Consider the following 14,688-nt stretch of genomic DNA (forward strand, 5'->3'; position numbering starts at 1 on the left):
AATGAAGCTTTCCATAGCACAGTCTCTTCCAACTAGATCAAGACATAAGACATTTCCAAGTGTATTTATTTCCCTAATTGTTTTCCTTGGCTTAAGCTAATACTTGTCTTGCCCCTCTTAACAAGAATAATTATTCCCAAATTGCTAATCCCAGTAGGATTAAGTCTCCGAAAATTGCCTAGGTTTTGAAGGCTCCTCGTATGAAGAATTCAAGATCTGTTGGGAAAAAATAGTTTAGCAGGTCTCCCTATTTTTTTAATAGTGTTCCCAGAATGAAATACTAAAGCTACCACACTAGATAAATACTGTATCAATGACAATCTGCAATTTTTAAATTAGTCATAATGAGTACTCTGCAATTAATTTCCATTTACCACCCCTTGTGCATTAGAATATTTTCAGAATCTTCCTCACCCATGGCTTCAACAAGATGCTTATACATTAGATTTGTTTTGTGGTAGATGGTAGATAAAATGCAGGCTGGTGAGCATTTTTTCTTTATCTCTTCATATAGACATTGCCTTTCTGATTTTAGGATTTGAACAGTGATTCTTAACTCTGGGGCTCCACTGTGGTCCCAGATGTGCACAGTAGCAAGTTGGATGCTTGAAACAATAACTAATGTGGATGATGTTAATTCAGCTAGTTTGATATTTCTCAAGATCTTTGCCAATACACCTGGTTATGATTGATGGCTGTAAACATTGTACCAAATCCTTTGCCTTCTAACCTATGTCTCAGCACCCTCCGTCTGATCTCAGGTGTGCATGTCTGGTTTTGCATCTTTCTTCAGTGTTCCTAAGATGGAGAAAGACCAAACAAGCAAACCAAAGACCCTCAAACCATAACAAAACACTAAACACAGTTTGACAAAAGGAATGAAATGACTTCTAACTCTATCTTACAGATTCCAGGTTTTTTTTTTTTGTGTGTGAAACTTCTTTTTCCTTCTCTTCCAGGGATAGAATTGCTTTCTTAAAAATACTGGAATTAAACATCTTGCGGAAAAATAACATGGTCATCAGTTTATTAACTAACATGGCCATCAGTTTATTAACTGATCTGCATTAGACTTTGACAAGAGGAACCAGAGTGACAGACTACTGCCCTGAGAAATCATTGCCGCAGGTGCGGCTGGTGCAGAGTGGGCTGACAGTGGACAGTGCTCTCTGTAAAGATTTGCTGACTGCTTTTACTGAGATGGAGCCAGCTTCTCTGGCCAGGGCACTGGTGAACCACAAATCCAATGTAGTAAACATTTGGTCAAGCAAACTTAGAAATCCTTGAGTGACCTTCACTCACCACACATCAGATATTTATTGAGTATGTGCTTCCCTGAACCCCAGAAGGACCAGGGCATGTGATATCAGTGATATTCTTTGTCTTTCAGGAACTTAACATTCAGATGGCACAGTATGATGAATACAAGTGAAACAAAATTTAACTAAGTCAAAATATATGAATATATTTATAGCTTTACACATATTTTAAACATGAAGCCATAGCTCACTGTGACAATGAATTTGCCAGTGGAGTTGGTGGAAGGTAGAGATCATTCTGCTGAAGCATTGGAGAAACTTCATGGAAGGGAGAGAGTTAAAATGGGCCTGGAAGGAAGGTATGGATGAGGGAGGATGCTGGTCTTTCTAGGTCAGAGAAGAACACTAGCAAAGACAGGAATGTTAGAGGATTGGGCATAGTGATTGGGAAACAAACAAAAAAACTTTTAGGGAATTCTTGGGTAGGGTTTGTGGCTATGTTGTAGAGATCGAGCTTGAGAACAGCACAGGAAACCACTTACACGATGTCTGGGTGCCAGACTTGATATTCATGACCTGTTGAGGGGACTGGAATTTCTTATGGTGAGGAAATGCCAGGGTCAAGATCAGAGCTGTGCTGGGGGGCAGCCATCATGCAGTGCAAAGCAGGTGGATGGTTTAGAGCATGGGTGGGGGCGGATACCAGGGCTTCCTGCTCCAGAGAGGAGATCAACTCTCTGAGCTGGGAGGTGCTCTTGTTGCTTCTACAGTGAGGTACCCTCTCCACCTGAACTTCCCCAGGCCTGTTCTGCCCTCAGAACAGTGGTCACAGTATGGACACATATTTGTCCAAGGTTCTCAGTTTTTCCAAGGGCAGACAATGGGTAGCATAACTCTGTTGGGATTCTTGAAAAGGTTAATGGGAAAGAGTGAATGTGTGAGTGTATGTGTGTGTGTGTGTGTGTATGAATATCTATGTATGGAGGGGGGCATAGAAAGAAACAGTTCATCATTATAAAGGTAATATCTGCTCATTGCAGAATATTAGGAGAAAAAATAGGAAAGTGTAAGGAAAAAAATTACTCATGATCATGCCGTACAAGAATAACTACTGTTAAACATGCAGTGAGTTTTTCCTTCCAGTTCTTTTGTGCATATATATGGGCATGAGATAGAAACCATTTTTAACGAATTTGAGATTATGCCTCATATGTTTTCAGCCTGCTTTTTCTGCACTGCTTCCACATATGATTATTTTTCACATGTCATAAAGCTATTTGAATTATACTTAATAGCTGCATAATATTCCATTGAATGGATTTAGCCTACTTTAATTATTCTATCACATATTTGCATTGTTTCCAATGCTTTATGTTATAAATAACACTGAGATGAACACACAGGTGCATAAGCCTTTTATTGGGTCCCTGATGGTTTCCTTGGATAGATTCCTAGAAGAGAAATTATAGGGTCAAAATTATGAATATTTATGAGTCCTATTCCCTACTGCCACATTGCTTTTCAGCACAGTCATGCCAATTTATACTTGCGTCAACACTGACTGCCTGCTTCACTCCTCTGCCTTTGCCATGGTCACCAGCATCCCCCACATTGCTAGATTCAGTGGTCAGTTCTCCAGATTTCATCCCACTGAACTGTCAGCTACATTTGACATAGTTGAACAACTCTCTTTTCAGATATACTTTCTTCCCTTGGTTTCAAGGTTTTGAGGACACAACACACTCTGGGTTCTCCTCTTTCACACACTCCATTTCTGGCCCCTCCTTATCTCTTTGACTCTTCCGTGGCATGCTAGAACCCAGTTCTCAGGCTCTTTTGTATCTTTATCATGTCTCCTTGATCTCCAGATTCATATTTTTAAATGCTGTTCCAACACTGATGTCTCCTAAATTCTTATCTTCAGGCCAGCTCACCTCCTGAAAATAAGCCTTGTATATCTACTGTCCACTCCTCAGCCCCTTTGGATGGCTATTAGGCATCTGAAACCTCGCCTTTTCAAAATCATACTCCTTATTTCTATAGCCTGCAATCTGCTCCTCCCATGAGCTTTCCTGTCTCATAAAGGCCAGTTCTGTTTTCCCACTTGTTCAGACCAAAAATCTGCCTGATCATTTGAGTTATTTCTGATTTTTGATCATGATAAGCAACACAGAGATGAACATACAGGTATAAAGCTTTCTAATGCACTCTTCAGTTTCTCTCTACTCCCCACAGCTCGTCTGTAAGAGGACCCTTTTGACTTTTCCTTTATACCCACAGATGGACCACATCTCAGTAACTGAGATGGCCCTGTGTTGACAGTCTCTCCCACTTGGATTGTTTCAATGGCCTCCTACTGGTCTCTCTGATTCTTTTCCTTGCTGTTCCCTGCCTCTCACAATGCTCTTTTCAGCCATAGTGAAAGGATCAAAATACAAGCTGTAGGCTCCAGTGCCTAGCTGGAAGCCCACCAATGCTTTCCACATCACTGGGATAAAGCCAGGATGCTGGTATCACTTCCTGCCCCCCACGTTCAGCACTCTGCCGCCTTTGTTCTGCTCTAGCTCTCTGGACTCCTGCATCCTTTCTGAAATGTCACCTTCTCAGTGAGGCTTTTCCTGACCCTGCTCTTCACGCTTCATGCTTCAGACCCCCCCACCCCAACTTCAGCACTTCCTGTCTCCTTTCCTGATTTATTTTACTCTAAAGTACTCATTACCATCTGATAAGCTGTATATTTTACTTATTTATTTACTTATTTTCTGTTCTTCCCTCACTTGAATGCAAGCTTTCTGAGGGCAGGGTTTTCACTTGGTTTGATTACTGCTGTTATCCTGGACCTTATAGTAGAGCCTGGCATAAAGTAAAGACTCTGTAAATAATGGTTGAATGAATAGTGTTTATTCATTCTGATTAGTTTTCAAGTTTTCTCAACGCATTGTTTCATCTCATTTCATATCTAACTTTGTGTTTTAAACTGTGGTAAAATACACATAACACATAGTTTAACATAACTATTTTTAAATGTGCATTTCAGAATTGTTAAGCACATTCACATTGTTGTGCAGTCAGTCTCCAGAATGCTTTCCATCTGTAAAACTATGCCCACTAAACAACTCCTTATTTTCTGTTTTCCCCCAACTCCTGGCTGTAATTTTTCTACTTTCTCTCTTTATGAATTTGACTAGTGTAATTACTCTAGTGGAAATCATATAGTATTTGTCTTTTTATGACTGGTTTATTCCATTTAACATAATGTCTTTACATGTAATCCACATTGTAGTATGTGTCAGGATCCCCTTCCTATTTAAGACTTAATAATATTTCAATGTAGGTATATACTGCATTTTGTTTATTCTTCCATCAGTAGACACGGGTTGCTTCCACATTTTGGCTGTGGTTAATAATGATATTATGAACATGGGTGTACAAATACCTCTCCAAGATCTTGCCTTCAGTTCTTTAGGCTGTATATCCAGAAGGGAAATGGCTGGGTCATATGTAATTTCATTTTTTATTTTTTGAGGAACTATGATACTGTTTTCCAGAGCAGTTACACTATTTTAAATTCCCATCAACAATGCACAAGGGTTCCAATTTCCTTAAATCCTCATCGAAAATATGTTTTGTATTTCTTTGGGGAAAATGTTTATTGAAGTCCTTTGCTCATTTTTTAGTTGATTTATTTTTTTATTGTTGTTGATTTTGTTATTTTTATATATTTTTTCCTGATTGGCCTCAATTATTGTTGCTTTACTGGTGATGCTTGAGTTAATTTCTGGAGGATAAGTAGAAATATACTTAATATAATGGGTAAGGCTGAAAAGGTGGGGAGTCTAATCTTGGCAAAGAGAATGGCATGTATAAATGGTAACGAGTGAAAGGGACATGCACATAAGCATAAATATGCATTGATGTTCTATCTGAAGAATGTATATGTAGTTTACATATTTTCCCCTAAATAGGTATATATAATATATGTGTGCATATGTGTGTATGTATATATATACACTCACATATATATATACATACACTCACATATATATACATACATTATGAATGCACAAATATGGTAGCAAGTTCTCAATAGCAGCACTATTGACGTTTTGTCCCAGATAATTATTGGTTGTCCGGTGTTGTCCTGTGCATTGTAATTATTTGGCAGCATATCTGGCCTCTACCCACTAAATGCCAGTTACTTTCTCCCCTACCCCGCAGTTGTAACAATTAAAATGTCTCCATGGATGGGGAATGGAGAAATAAGTGAAGGGGATCAGAGGTACAAAGTTCCAGCTATAAAATAATAAGTTATGGAGGAGGTGAAGTACACATAAGGAACGCTGTCAGTAATATTCTAATAGCTTCGTATGGTAACAGGTTGGTATCTGGTCTTACTGAAGCAATTTCAGAATGTATAAAAATATAAATCACCAAGTTGTAAATGTGAAACTAATATAATATTGTATGTTAATTATGGTTCAATAGGAAAAAAATATTTCCATGCATTGTTGAATATCCCCTGGGGGCAACCCCTTTCCCTACCAGCTATAACCTCTGCTATAAGAGGAAATGTTAGAGAGGTAAATAGATAGATGGTGGTGGGGGTGAATACTGGTAATATATTGTTATATTGTGATTAAGAGCCTTATCTGTAACAGGCTCTATTTGGGTGTAAACCAATATTCAACAACATATCGATTATGTCAGTAGGTTTAGGGGTCAGCCTAAAGAATGTGTCTTATACTCTTTGTGAGCTTGTATTGATATTATTGTTATTTCTTACTGAGCTCTTAAGAGTCTCCCATTAGGACTCAATTATACAGTAAATTACAGCATTTCTCCTTTTCTGTTCAGAGGAAGTCTGCTTACTCCTATTCAGAGACTGTTTTCAAAGCATTGAACTACAATTTGTTTCCTTTGCATTTCTGGAAACTCTGGCAGAGTGAGAGGCTGAGAAACCTATAGCTTTCATCCCATTTTGTAGACCATACACAGGAGAATGGCAACTGAATAAAGTAACATATTCATTAATTTTTTAATTTGAGTGCCTTAAGACTTACCCAGCAGCAGGAAGGTAGGCATTTTAGAAAGATTTCTGGGGCGGATTTTGACATTTCCAGTACTGATTTTGATTGATTTAAACACAAACAAGCTTTATAGGCTTTTGAAATTCTAAGTTAGTGAAGCAAAATCTCTGCCTGATTCAAGACTTCCACCTGTGTCCCTTGTAATTTGCAACCCAGCATTAAAATTAAGGCCACCGTTATTCAACTTTACCAGGAATTTCCTACTAAAAGATAAAAGGCCCATATGTATATTGATAAACTCTAAAACTTGTCCATCTCTAATCTGAGGGACGGACAACCCATGTACAGGGAATAGTTCAATTCAAAGAGATAGGTTTTGTGAGGTTCTTACTCCCAAGGAATGTTTAGTTATGTTCTTACCCCTAAGGTATGTTTCATTCCTTCATGGGCCAGAGCCTCCCACTGAAGAGATGAGAGTGGTCATTCAGAGTACAGTTATATTTAGTGAGTTGACAATTACCTACTGGTTGGTGTTCATTTTGGTGGTGTTTTATATTTGCTAATAGAGTGTGCTTTTCTTAAAATGTTGCCAGGAATGTAAAATGCATGTAAAATAAGTGTAGAATGTAGTTTTGTTTTCCCCCATCCTTTCACATTTTTTAAAAATTGTGATAATGCACAATGTGAGATTTATACTCTTATCAAACTCTTCCAATTGTGCAATGCAGTATTGTTAACTACAGGTACAATGCTGCTCAACAGATCTCTAGAACTTGATTATCTTACAGGCCTAAAACTTTATGCTCATTGAACACCATTTCCTCTTTACCCCCACCACCCACCCCTTAGGTTTTTATCAACAAAATTCTGGAATGAGGGGAGTCGTGACAGAGGCAAATAATCCGTAAATCTCCAACCTGTTTGGCATCACTTCTGCCTTTAGTTATGTTCTTATTCTGGGTAATTTATAGATAAACATTCATGTTTATTTAGCAGTTGTGGCCCTATGCTAAGCTCTTTGGTCATTATTTCATTTAATCCTTTCAATAGCATGGTGAGTTAAACATGATTATTAACAGTATTTTTCTTAGATGAGGTAACTGATTGGAAAAACTGGGTAATATCTCACGTTTACACATAAAGTAGCAGACTGGAGATGTGAACCCAGGACAGCTGCCCCAGAGCCTAAGGCATTGATAACTCTGTTTTAAGACCCCCTTCTCTTCCAGCATATGTATTTACCCAATGCATATCTTGTATCTGGACAAGCTGGATAAAGAATCAAAGCCTAACTGAAGCAAAAGCCAAATAAAACAAACAAATCTCCATTGGGAACTCTTTCCTGCTCATTCTATCAAAATCACATAAATACAGAATTCACAGATGTCTGAACCTGTATTGCCATAGGCTTTCTACATATATACCTACAGTTATGGATTCAAAGGCAAGGGTTGTAAATTTCTTTGTAGGATGAAACTCTCATAACTATGCCAAGAGTCACATACCTATATCACAAATTTAGTCCACAGACGATATTTAATGTGAGTATAATGTTTTTGGTAACAACCTCATTTTAAACATTTTAAGGAAATGTGTGCACTCTCTATGTTGACAGAGTACTTACTGCTTCTTTTCTTGCTTTATCTGCTTTTCTCACTTAGTTTACCTGCTTTGTCCTTTTAGGCTTTTCTTTACCTTCGAAATCCCTGCTTCCCAGTAACAATTTGTGTGGACATGGAGTGATTTTCATTATATATGTAGGTATAGAAGTCATTATGTAGAGTCATACAAGATATATATATTTTACTTTGAGGCTTAACTTCTACTGAGGCTTTGCTTTCTGATTCCATTTATGTTAGTATTATGGTTCCCTCTTTTTCTTTTTCTTTTTTTACTTTTTCTTTTCAAGGACTAACATTCTATTGTCCCTTTGGGTTCTTATTCACTTAATTCTTCATGTCCTCTTGACCAAAGTTGAATGAGTCAGAGGAGGAAAGGGGCTTTTTTGAAACTGCTTTTTTTGTGTGTAGATTTCTTGTTGTTGTTTAGTTACAAAGTCATGTCCAGCTTTTTTGTGACCCCATGGACTGTGGCCCACCAGGTTTCTCTGTCCATGGGATTTCCCAGGCAAGAATGCTGGAGTAGGTTGCCATTCCCTTCTCCAGGGGATCTTCCTGACCCAGGAATTGAACCCTCATCTCTTTCATTGCAGGCGGATTCTTTGCCACTGAGCCAGTTTAGAGATGCTTAAAAGAAGAATAAAAAGCTGCTTCTTTGACTTCCCCTTGTCCCTTGGTAAAGATGACAAAGTGCTTTTCAAGGTGTAGCAAAGCATTAGTATTAATATGTGTGTATGTGACTCAAGGTGGTGATATCTGAATCTGTTAGAGGGGGTAATAGGCAAGTTACTTTCCTCCTCTGAGCCTGTTTCCTTACCTGTAAAACACAAATAATGATACATCACATAATTTGTTTGAGGTTTCGAGAAAATATCCTATAAAGTACCCAGCATAGGTGAGAAATCTAAAACATGTAGGTTTCTACATCCCTCCTTCCATTCTTCTCAGACACTAGATTGAATATAGATACTGCCAGTGATATCAAAGTGTATAAAAGGATTTCAGAGAAAGATTGCAATAAAAATGTACTCTTGCCAAAAAGGGTCCCCTAAAACCAACTCACAATGTCAATACACCTTATATATAATTGCTTTTCTGTACATGTGTATGCATAAATGTGCCACAGAGGTGTACATGTAAGCATATGTGTGTACACATACCTGTAACATTTGTGTTGTATGCAGATTAATGTGCTTTGTATATGCAAGTATGGAGTGTGTGTGCAGGAAGAAACAGGGCTAGAAGAAGAGTACATTGCGCTAGATGTTTGATGGTAACCCTATTGTAACTCATGGTATATAAAATAAATTTCGTTTATGATGTTGGTCTTATCTTCTAATTAAAATCATAGGCATGAAACTTCTTTATACCTGCATAAAAGAAGCAGTTTAATTTCTCTGCACCAGGGGAGAAATGATTTCATTGCCTGTTATGTAGCCCATCAGTACTTGGTGAGGGAGAGTAGTTATGAAAGCCTCATCCTTTCCCAGTATATTTGTCCTCACAATCTTCAAGGAGCATGGATGCATCCTCTGAGGTTTTTTCAAGGTCAGCAGGGGTACTTTTCCCAGTAGTCCTTACCCTTCACAGTGCCAAGGGAGAAGACAGTTATTCTGTCTACAGTTATTCTATCTAAGAACTTTCATCCTAGGTTATTCACACATTGAAAAAAAAAAAGAAAAGAAACTAGACTGCCTATACTGCATCTATTTCTCAAAAATTTGCTGATAACTAGTAATAACTTATTTCAATGAAGCCAAAGCAAATATTTGAGAAAAAGAAAGTAAGCTTGTCTTGGAAGTTATAAAGGAACAAAAAAGGAAAATGACTATGAATCTTAGCAGTTAAAGGCATTGAATTTGTGTAAAGCTTACTTTTTAATACTGATATATACTATTGGTAAATTTTTAAAACTCTACTGTTCAGGAGTTTCATTTTAGAAGCATATGGAAATGCTTCTTTGACTTTACTTGGTACTTTGGACCCCATGGTGCAGACTGTGTGTGGCTGTAACCCTAACAACTAGTGGCAGTACAGCCCAAGACAGGACAAATTACAAGAGGAAATGAACTCATTTGCTCATTAAGTCACTTAACAAACATTAGGAATTCAAGGAAGTTAGATTGAGCTAGATGATAAAGGTCAGAAGAGCTGTGCTAATGATGGAATGATACACATACACACGGGGCAGGTATGTCAACCCATTTTAAGAATTTTAGGATATAGGGAAATCAAAGATAAGTCATTGAATGGTTTTAGATTATTCTGGCCACAGTATACAAAGTGAATTGGAGGAATACTGGTTGAATCTGTGAGAGGGACTAGTGGTATCTTATAGGAATCCAATACAGAAATGGTCACATTTTGGACTAACACAACCACAATGGGCAGGGAGAGAATGGATCTGATTTTAGAGTTAATTAGTAGGTAAAATATGCAGAGCTTAGAGACTCATAATTATAGGAGGTGAAAGCAGAGTTGGGGATGAACCTCGGGCATTTGGCATCACATGGGTGGCTGGTGGAAACACTCACTGCACTAGGAAACACTCGGGGTGGAGACGAGGGCTTGGATGAAGTATCCTGTGGCATGCTGAGTTTTAGGTGTTGTGGGATAGTCAACCTGAAGAAAGTGCCAGAACTCTTAGTGTTCAAGTCTGAAACTGAGAGGAGACCTTAGATTAACTTTTAATTTATGAATTTTCCCCAGAAAAGTGGTAACGAAAAAATAAAAATGAGAGTGGAAGAGGTCACCGAGGAACAATGTATCTAGTGAAAAGAGAAGAAGGTCAAAACTGAGGGTTGAGGAATGGTTATACTATAAGGATAATCAGAGAAAGCTGAGTATTCAAAAGAGGTAGAAAGGAAAACCAAGACAAGTATAGTGTTACAGAAGCCCCTGGAATAAAATGCTTCCAGAAGGATGGAATTGTCGGTGGCCACAAAGACTGCAAGGAGTTTAACTAAGGGAAAGATAGTCTGAGTGTCTATTGGATTTAAATACTGAAAAGTCACTCACACATTTAGTGAGACCAGTGCCACTGAGGTCCTATGAGTAGAAGACTTTTGACTCCTGAGAGGTCGATAGTAACCATAGCTGTCACTTGTCAAGAATATGCATTATGCCAAGCATTCAAAGCCAGTTCTGGTATCATCAGACTCAGTTATTGTTAAGGAAACTGAGGCCTCTAGAAGTTAAGTAATGCTCCAAGGTGACAGTATGCAGAGAAGTGTTGAGACCTGGACTTGCTGTCTCAGATGCCAGTGTCTGTTCACTATACCACCCTGTGCATTCAACTTGGGAAGGACAGACTTTCTTGAGCGTCAGTCCAAAATGGCCTTCAGGGATATGTGCTTTGGAAATCAACAGGAGCAAAGGGATCATGAAACCACCTAAATCAATTAAATCTCTAAAACTGTTCAGAAGGAACAAAACAGTGGGATCTTTTTCATGACTTAAGAGCAAGAGAATGATGGAGAGTGATGTGGAGAATTGACAGAGGAAAGACGAAAAGACAGAGGTGTGATGGTCCCAAGGTCAAGGGACAGAGGACCATAAGAATAAACTTCCAATACATACAAGTATAAATATCAAAAATGAAAGTATTTAGAAGATGGACATCAGAAAAATGAAGCCTCATTTGTATGCAGACCTAACCTTGCACAGTATTTTAGCTCAATTCACCGATAAAGGACTGAATCAGGAAAAAAAATACCAGTATTTCATCTAGAGACCCAGATGCCCTTTTCTGTGCTGTGATATATAAGTAGAAATGACTTTATGCTTTAATTTCTTGTATTTATTCTCTGCTACTGACTCTGTCTATATTTTCTTCTCTTTCCTTTCTTTAGATCATGCTTCTTAGTGATCCTGAGATAGAGAGCAGCATATTGATCAGCTCAGATGAAGGGGCAACCTATCAGAAATACCGGCTCACCTTCTACATCCAGAGTCTGCTCTTTCACCCCAAGCAAGAGGACTGGGTACTGGCCTACAGTCTGGATCAAAAGGTGAACAAATACTGCTTTCATTTACATCCTGTCACCCAGGTACCACCCCATGAAAAGCACTTGCCTATTTACTCAGTCCATATATACAAGGGTATTCAATGACATTGCATTGTTCTGACTACACTGATTATGTCTGCAGCATCTAACTTTCCTTTTTAGTCTTTAATATCAAAATATGCAGGTGGGTATATTTCATTAATGACAATGCCATTTGTCATTTCATAAGTTTAAGATTTTTTGTGTGTGATTTTATTCATTTAACCTTTCAAACAAACCCTGTGCTATAAATGGGAAATGTGTATTCAAAATAATTTTATGGAGACTGAAGTAAGCATAAGTGCTGAAAAGCCAAGGTACTTGTTCAAAACCACTCACCTGGTAGCTAGAGGAGCCAGAACTTGGAAGCTTATTGTCAGACTTCAAGTCTAGGCCTATCCTATCACACCATGCTGACTTGAATTGGAATATACCATTGTTCTCAGTTTAGCAAAGGGAGGACAGCAGGGTTGTGTCTACTTTCACTCACTGTTGTAGCATCAGTCTCTAGGATAGTGCCTGCCATTTAATAATGATCAGTAAATATTTGTTATATTTGAAAGTTTGGACTTCCTTGGGAGCTCAGATGGTAAAGAATCAGCCTGCAATGCGGGAGACCTGGGTTTGATCCCTGAGTTGGGAAGAGCCCTGGAGGAGGGCATGGAAACCCACTCCATTATTCTTGCCTGGAGAATCCCCATGGACAGAGGAGCCTGGAGAGCTACAGTCCATGGGATCGCAAAGAATCATACACAACTGAGCTACTAAGCACAGCACAAATATTTGTTAAGCAAATGAGTTAGTGGATGGATGCATTGCTATGGTAATGAGCCCTTTATAGTTGATCAATTTATATCTATGAAAAGAGAATTTAGTTTGTTCTTTGTATTTCCTACTTTTTCCAGGACCTTGGTACAGTGTGTGATGCCAAACTATTATGTCACAATGTTGTGGAATCAATCAGTGAAAGGGAATGGATACTTATGAGTACTATCTTACGTAGAGTTGTCTACAGAATAATGCTATTGAAATAGCTTCTTGTCTCTGTTCTCTCAAGTCCTGAAACAGTTGCTCCTCACTATATGTTTGAATCTGTAATTAGTAAATGTGAGTGTGTGTGTATGAGGTGTCAGCACCTTTAAACAATAATTTCAACATAACCTTTATACCTCTCATTAACAGAGCCTCAGGGTGGGCATCAGGTGCTAAATGCAATTCCCTAAGGACACCCACATGACATTTGCAGAGCAAAAACCATTGCAAATACATTTCTTTCATGGCATCAGGTGGATATTGTGTGAAAGACTTAGCCTAATGTCAGATAGTCAAATGTCTGTTTAAATGCTTAGTAAAGCCAGGAATTCTGAAGATATGTTGAAAAAAATAAATCATTTAGATGTTATTAAATGGCTGTCTGATAATTTATTTAGGTGAAACTCAGAACTCTTAAACCATGTTTTTATTTAGGCAGAGACAAGCTAGGTTAGACAAGCTAGGCAGCGGACATCTCATGCCAAGAGGCTGATAAACCAAATGCAATATAGAAGTATTCCTTTTCTCCAGCTCCACAGCACTGAGAACATCTACAGCATTGGTTGTGAAGTACCCTTACAGATATAATGCGTTCAAGATAGTTTCTGACTTGGTGGTTGCTTTTTCACCTGGTGAAAATATTTGCAAATGTGGCAGTGTACACTGATGGATTTTCCTAACCACACTGAACATTTCCAGGTGCATTCTTCCTTAAGCTCTCTTTCTTGTTGACATCTTTTGTGTGAAGTGGCTGAATGTTCTTTAGGCCCATAAAGTTTCTAACTGGTGCCCTGCCACTCTTTTAAATAAATGGTGTGAGAAAGCCGATGATGCCCCCGGCAACATTTGTAGAGATGCCATAAAACATCATCCAGGCATTCAGGTTACAGCAGAGTTTTTCTTTATTTGGGAGTAATTTATTGGTTTAGAGTCAAGGAAAGGGATGCTCTGGAGCAGCAAATGAAGATGCAAGGGTAGCCGAGATTGATATACAAATGTCTCGTTTCAGACTGCAGCCTTCTCTGACATGCATGCATTGAGGCACGGGCTTCTTCCAAAGAAAATGAAAAGTGCTTGTATTAAGGTAACTGCAGCATCAAAGGGAGATGTTTGTGGTGAGGAGAGAATCGATGTTTCCATTATTGTGCCTTTGATGAAATGCACTAGCAATTTCTTTAGAATCTGTAAGGCTATCTCTTTACGTTGTATGTATTACAAAAGACCTAATTGAATGATATTTTAAAAGGACAATATCCAATTGCTCTACCTTCCAAATTGCTACCCCAAAGCTGCAGGAAACTTGCCAGGAGCTCTCACTCAATAAAGGCACTGCTGGAGAATTAAGGAAATACCTTCTGGATAGAACAAAATTGTGTCTAGAAATTGAGAGTGCACATAATCTTGTGTTCATTGAGATGTTGGCTGGCAGCTTGTGAATCCCCTGGGAAACCTGGCTACCTTTTGCTGGTCAGGGCCAGGTTGGCGGTGAAAGAGATCCAAGCCTTCCAACTTCCAAAGCTATGAAAGGGTGTGGAGGTAGGGCAAATGTACCTTGCACTTGACCCTGTGGGAGAATCATACCTCTTCAATTCTGACGTGTCCCAGTCTCACAGAGTCCTTCTGTGTCCTTCTCAGTGTGACGTGGGCCTTTGATCAAGTCCTTCTGTGCTGGCTATACTGTGGGTCCTATTACCCCCTATGCCAG

The 14,688-nt window shown here is 38.7% G+C and overlaps 1 protein-coding gene across 1 annotated transcript in view; it reads left to right on the top strand.

Annotated features, from left to right (window-relative positions):
• Positions 1–14,688, top strand: part of SORCS3 (sortilin related VPS10 domain containing receptor 3) — a 605,369-nt gene that overhangs the window by 305,415 nt on the left and 285,266 nt on the right. Inside the window, exon 4 of the mRNA XM_070470143.1 lies at positions 11,757–11,915. Within this exon, the coding sequence (XP_070326244.1) occupies positions 11,757–11,915 (159 nt within the window). The remainder of the gene's footprint in view (positions 1–11,756; positions 11,916–14,688) is intronic.

This window comes from Odocoileus virginianus, chromosome 7 (genome assembly GCF_023699985.2).
Source record: "Odocoileus virginianus isolate 20LAN1187 ecotype Illinois chromosome 7, Ovbor_1.2, whole genome shotgun sequence".
NCBI lineage: Eukaryota > Metazoa > Chordata > Mammalia > Artiodactyla > Cervidae > Odocoileus > Odocoileus virginianus.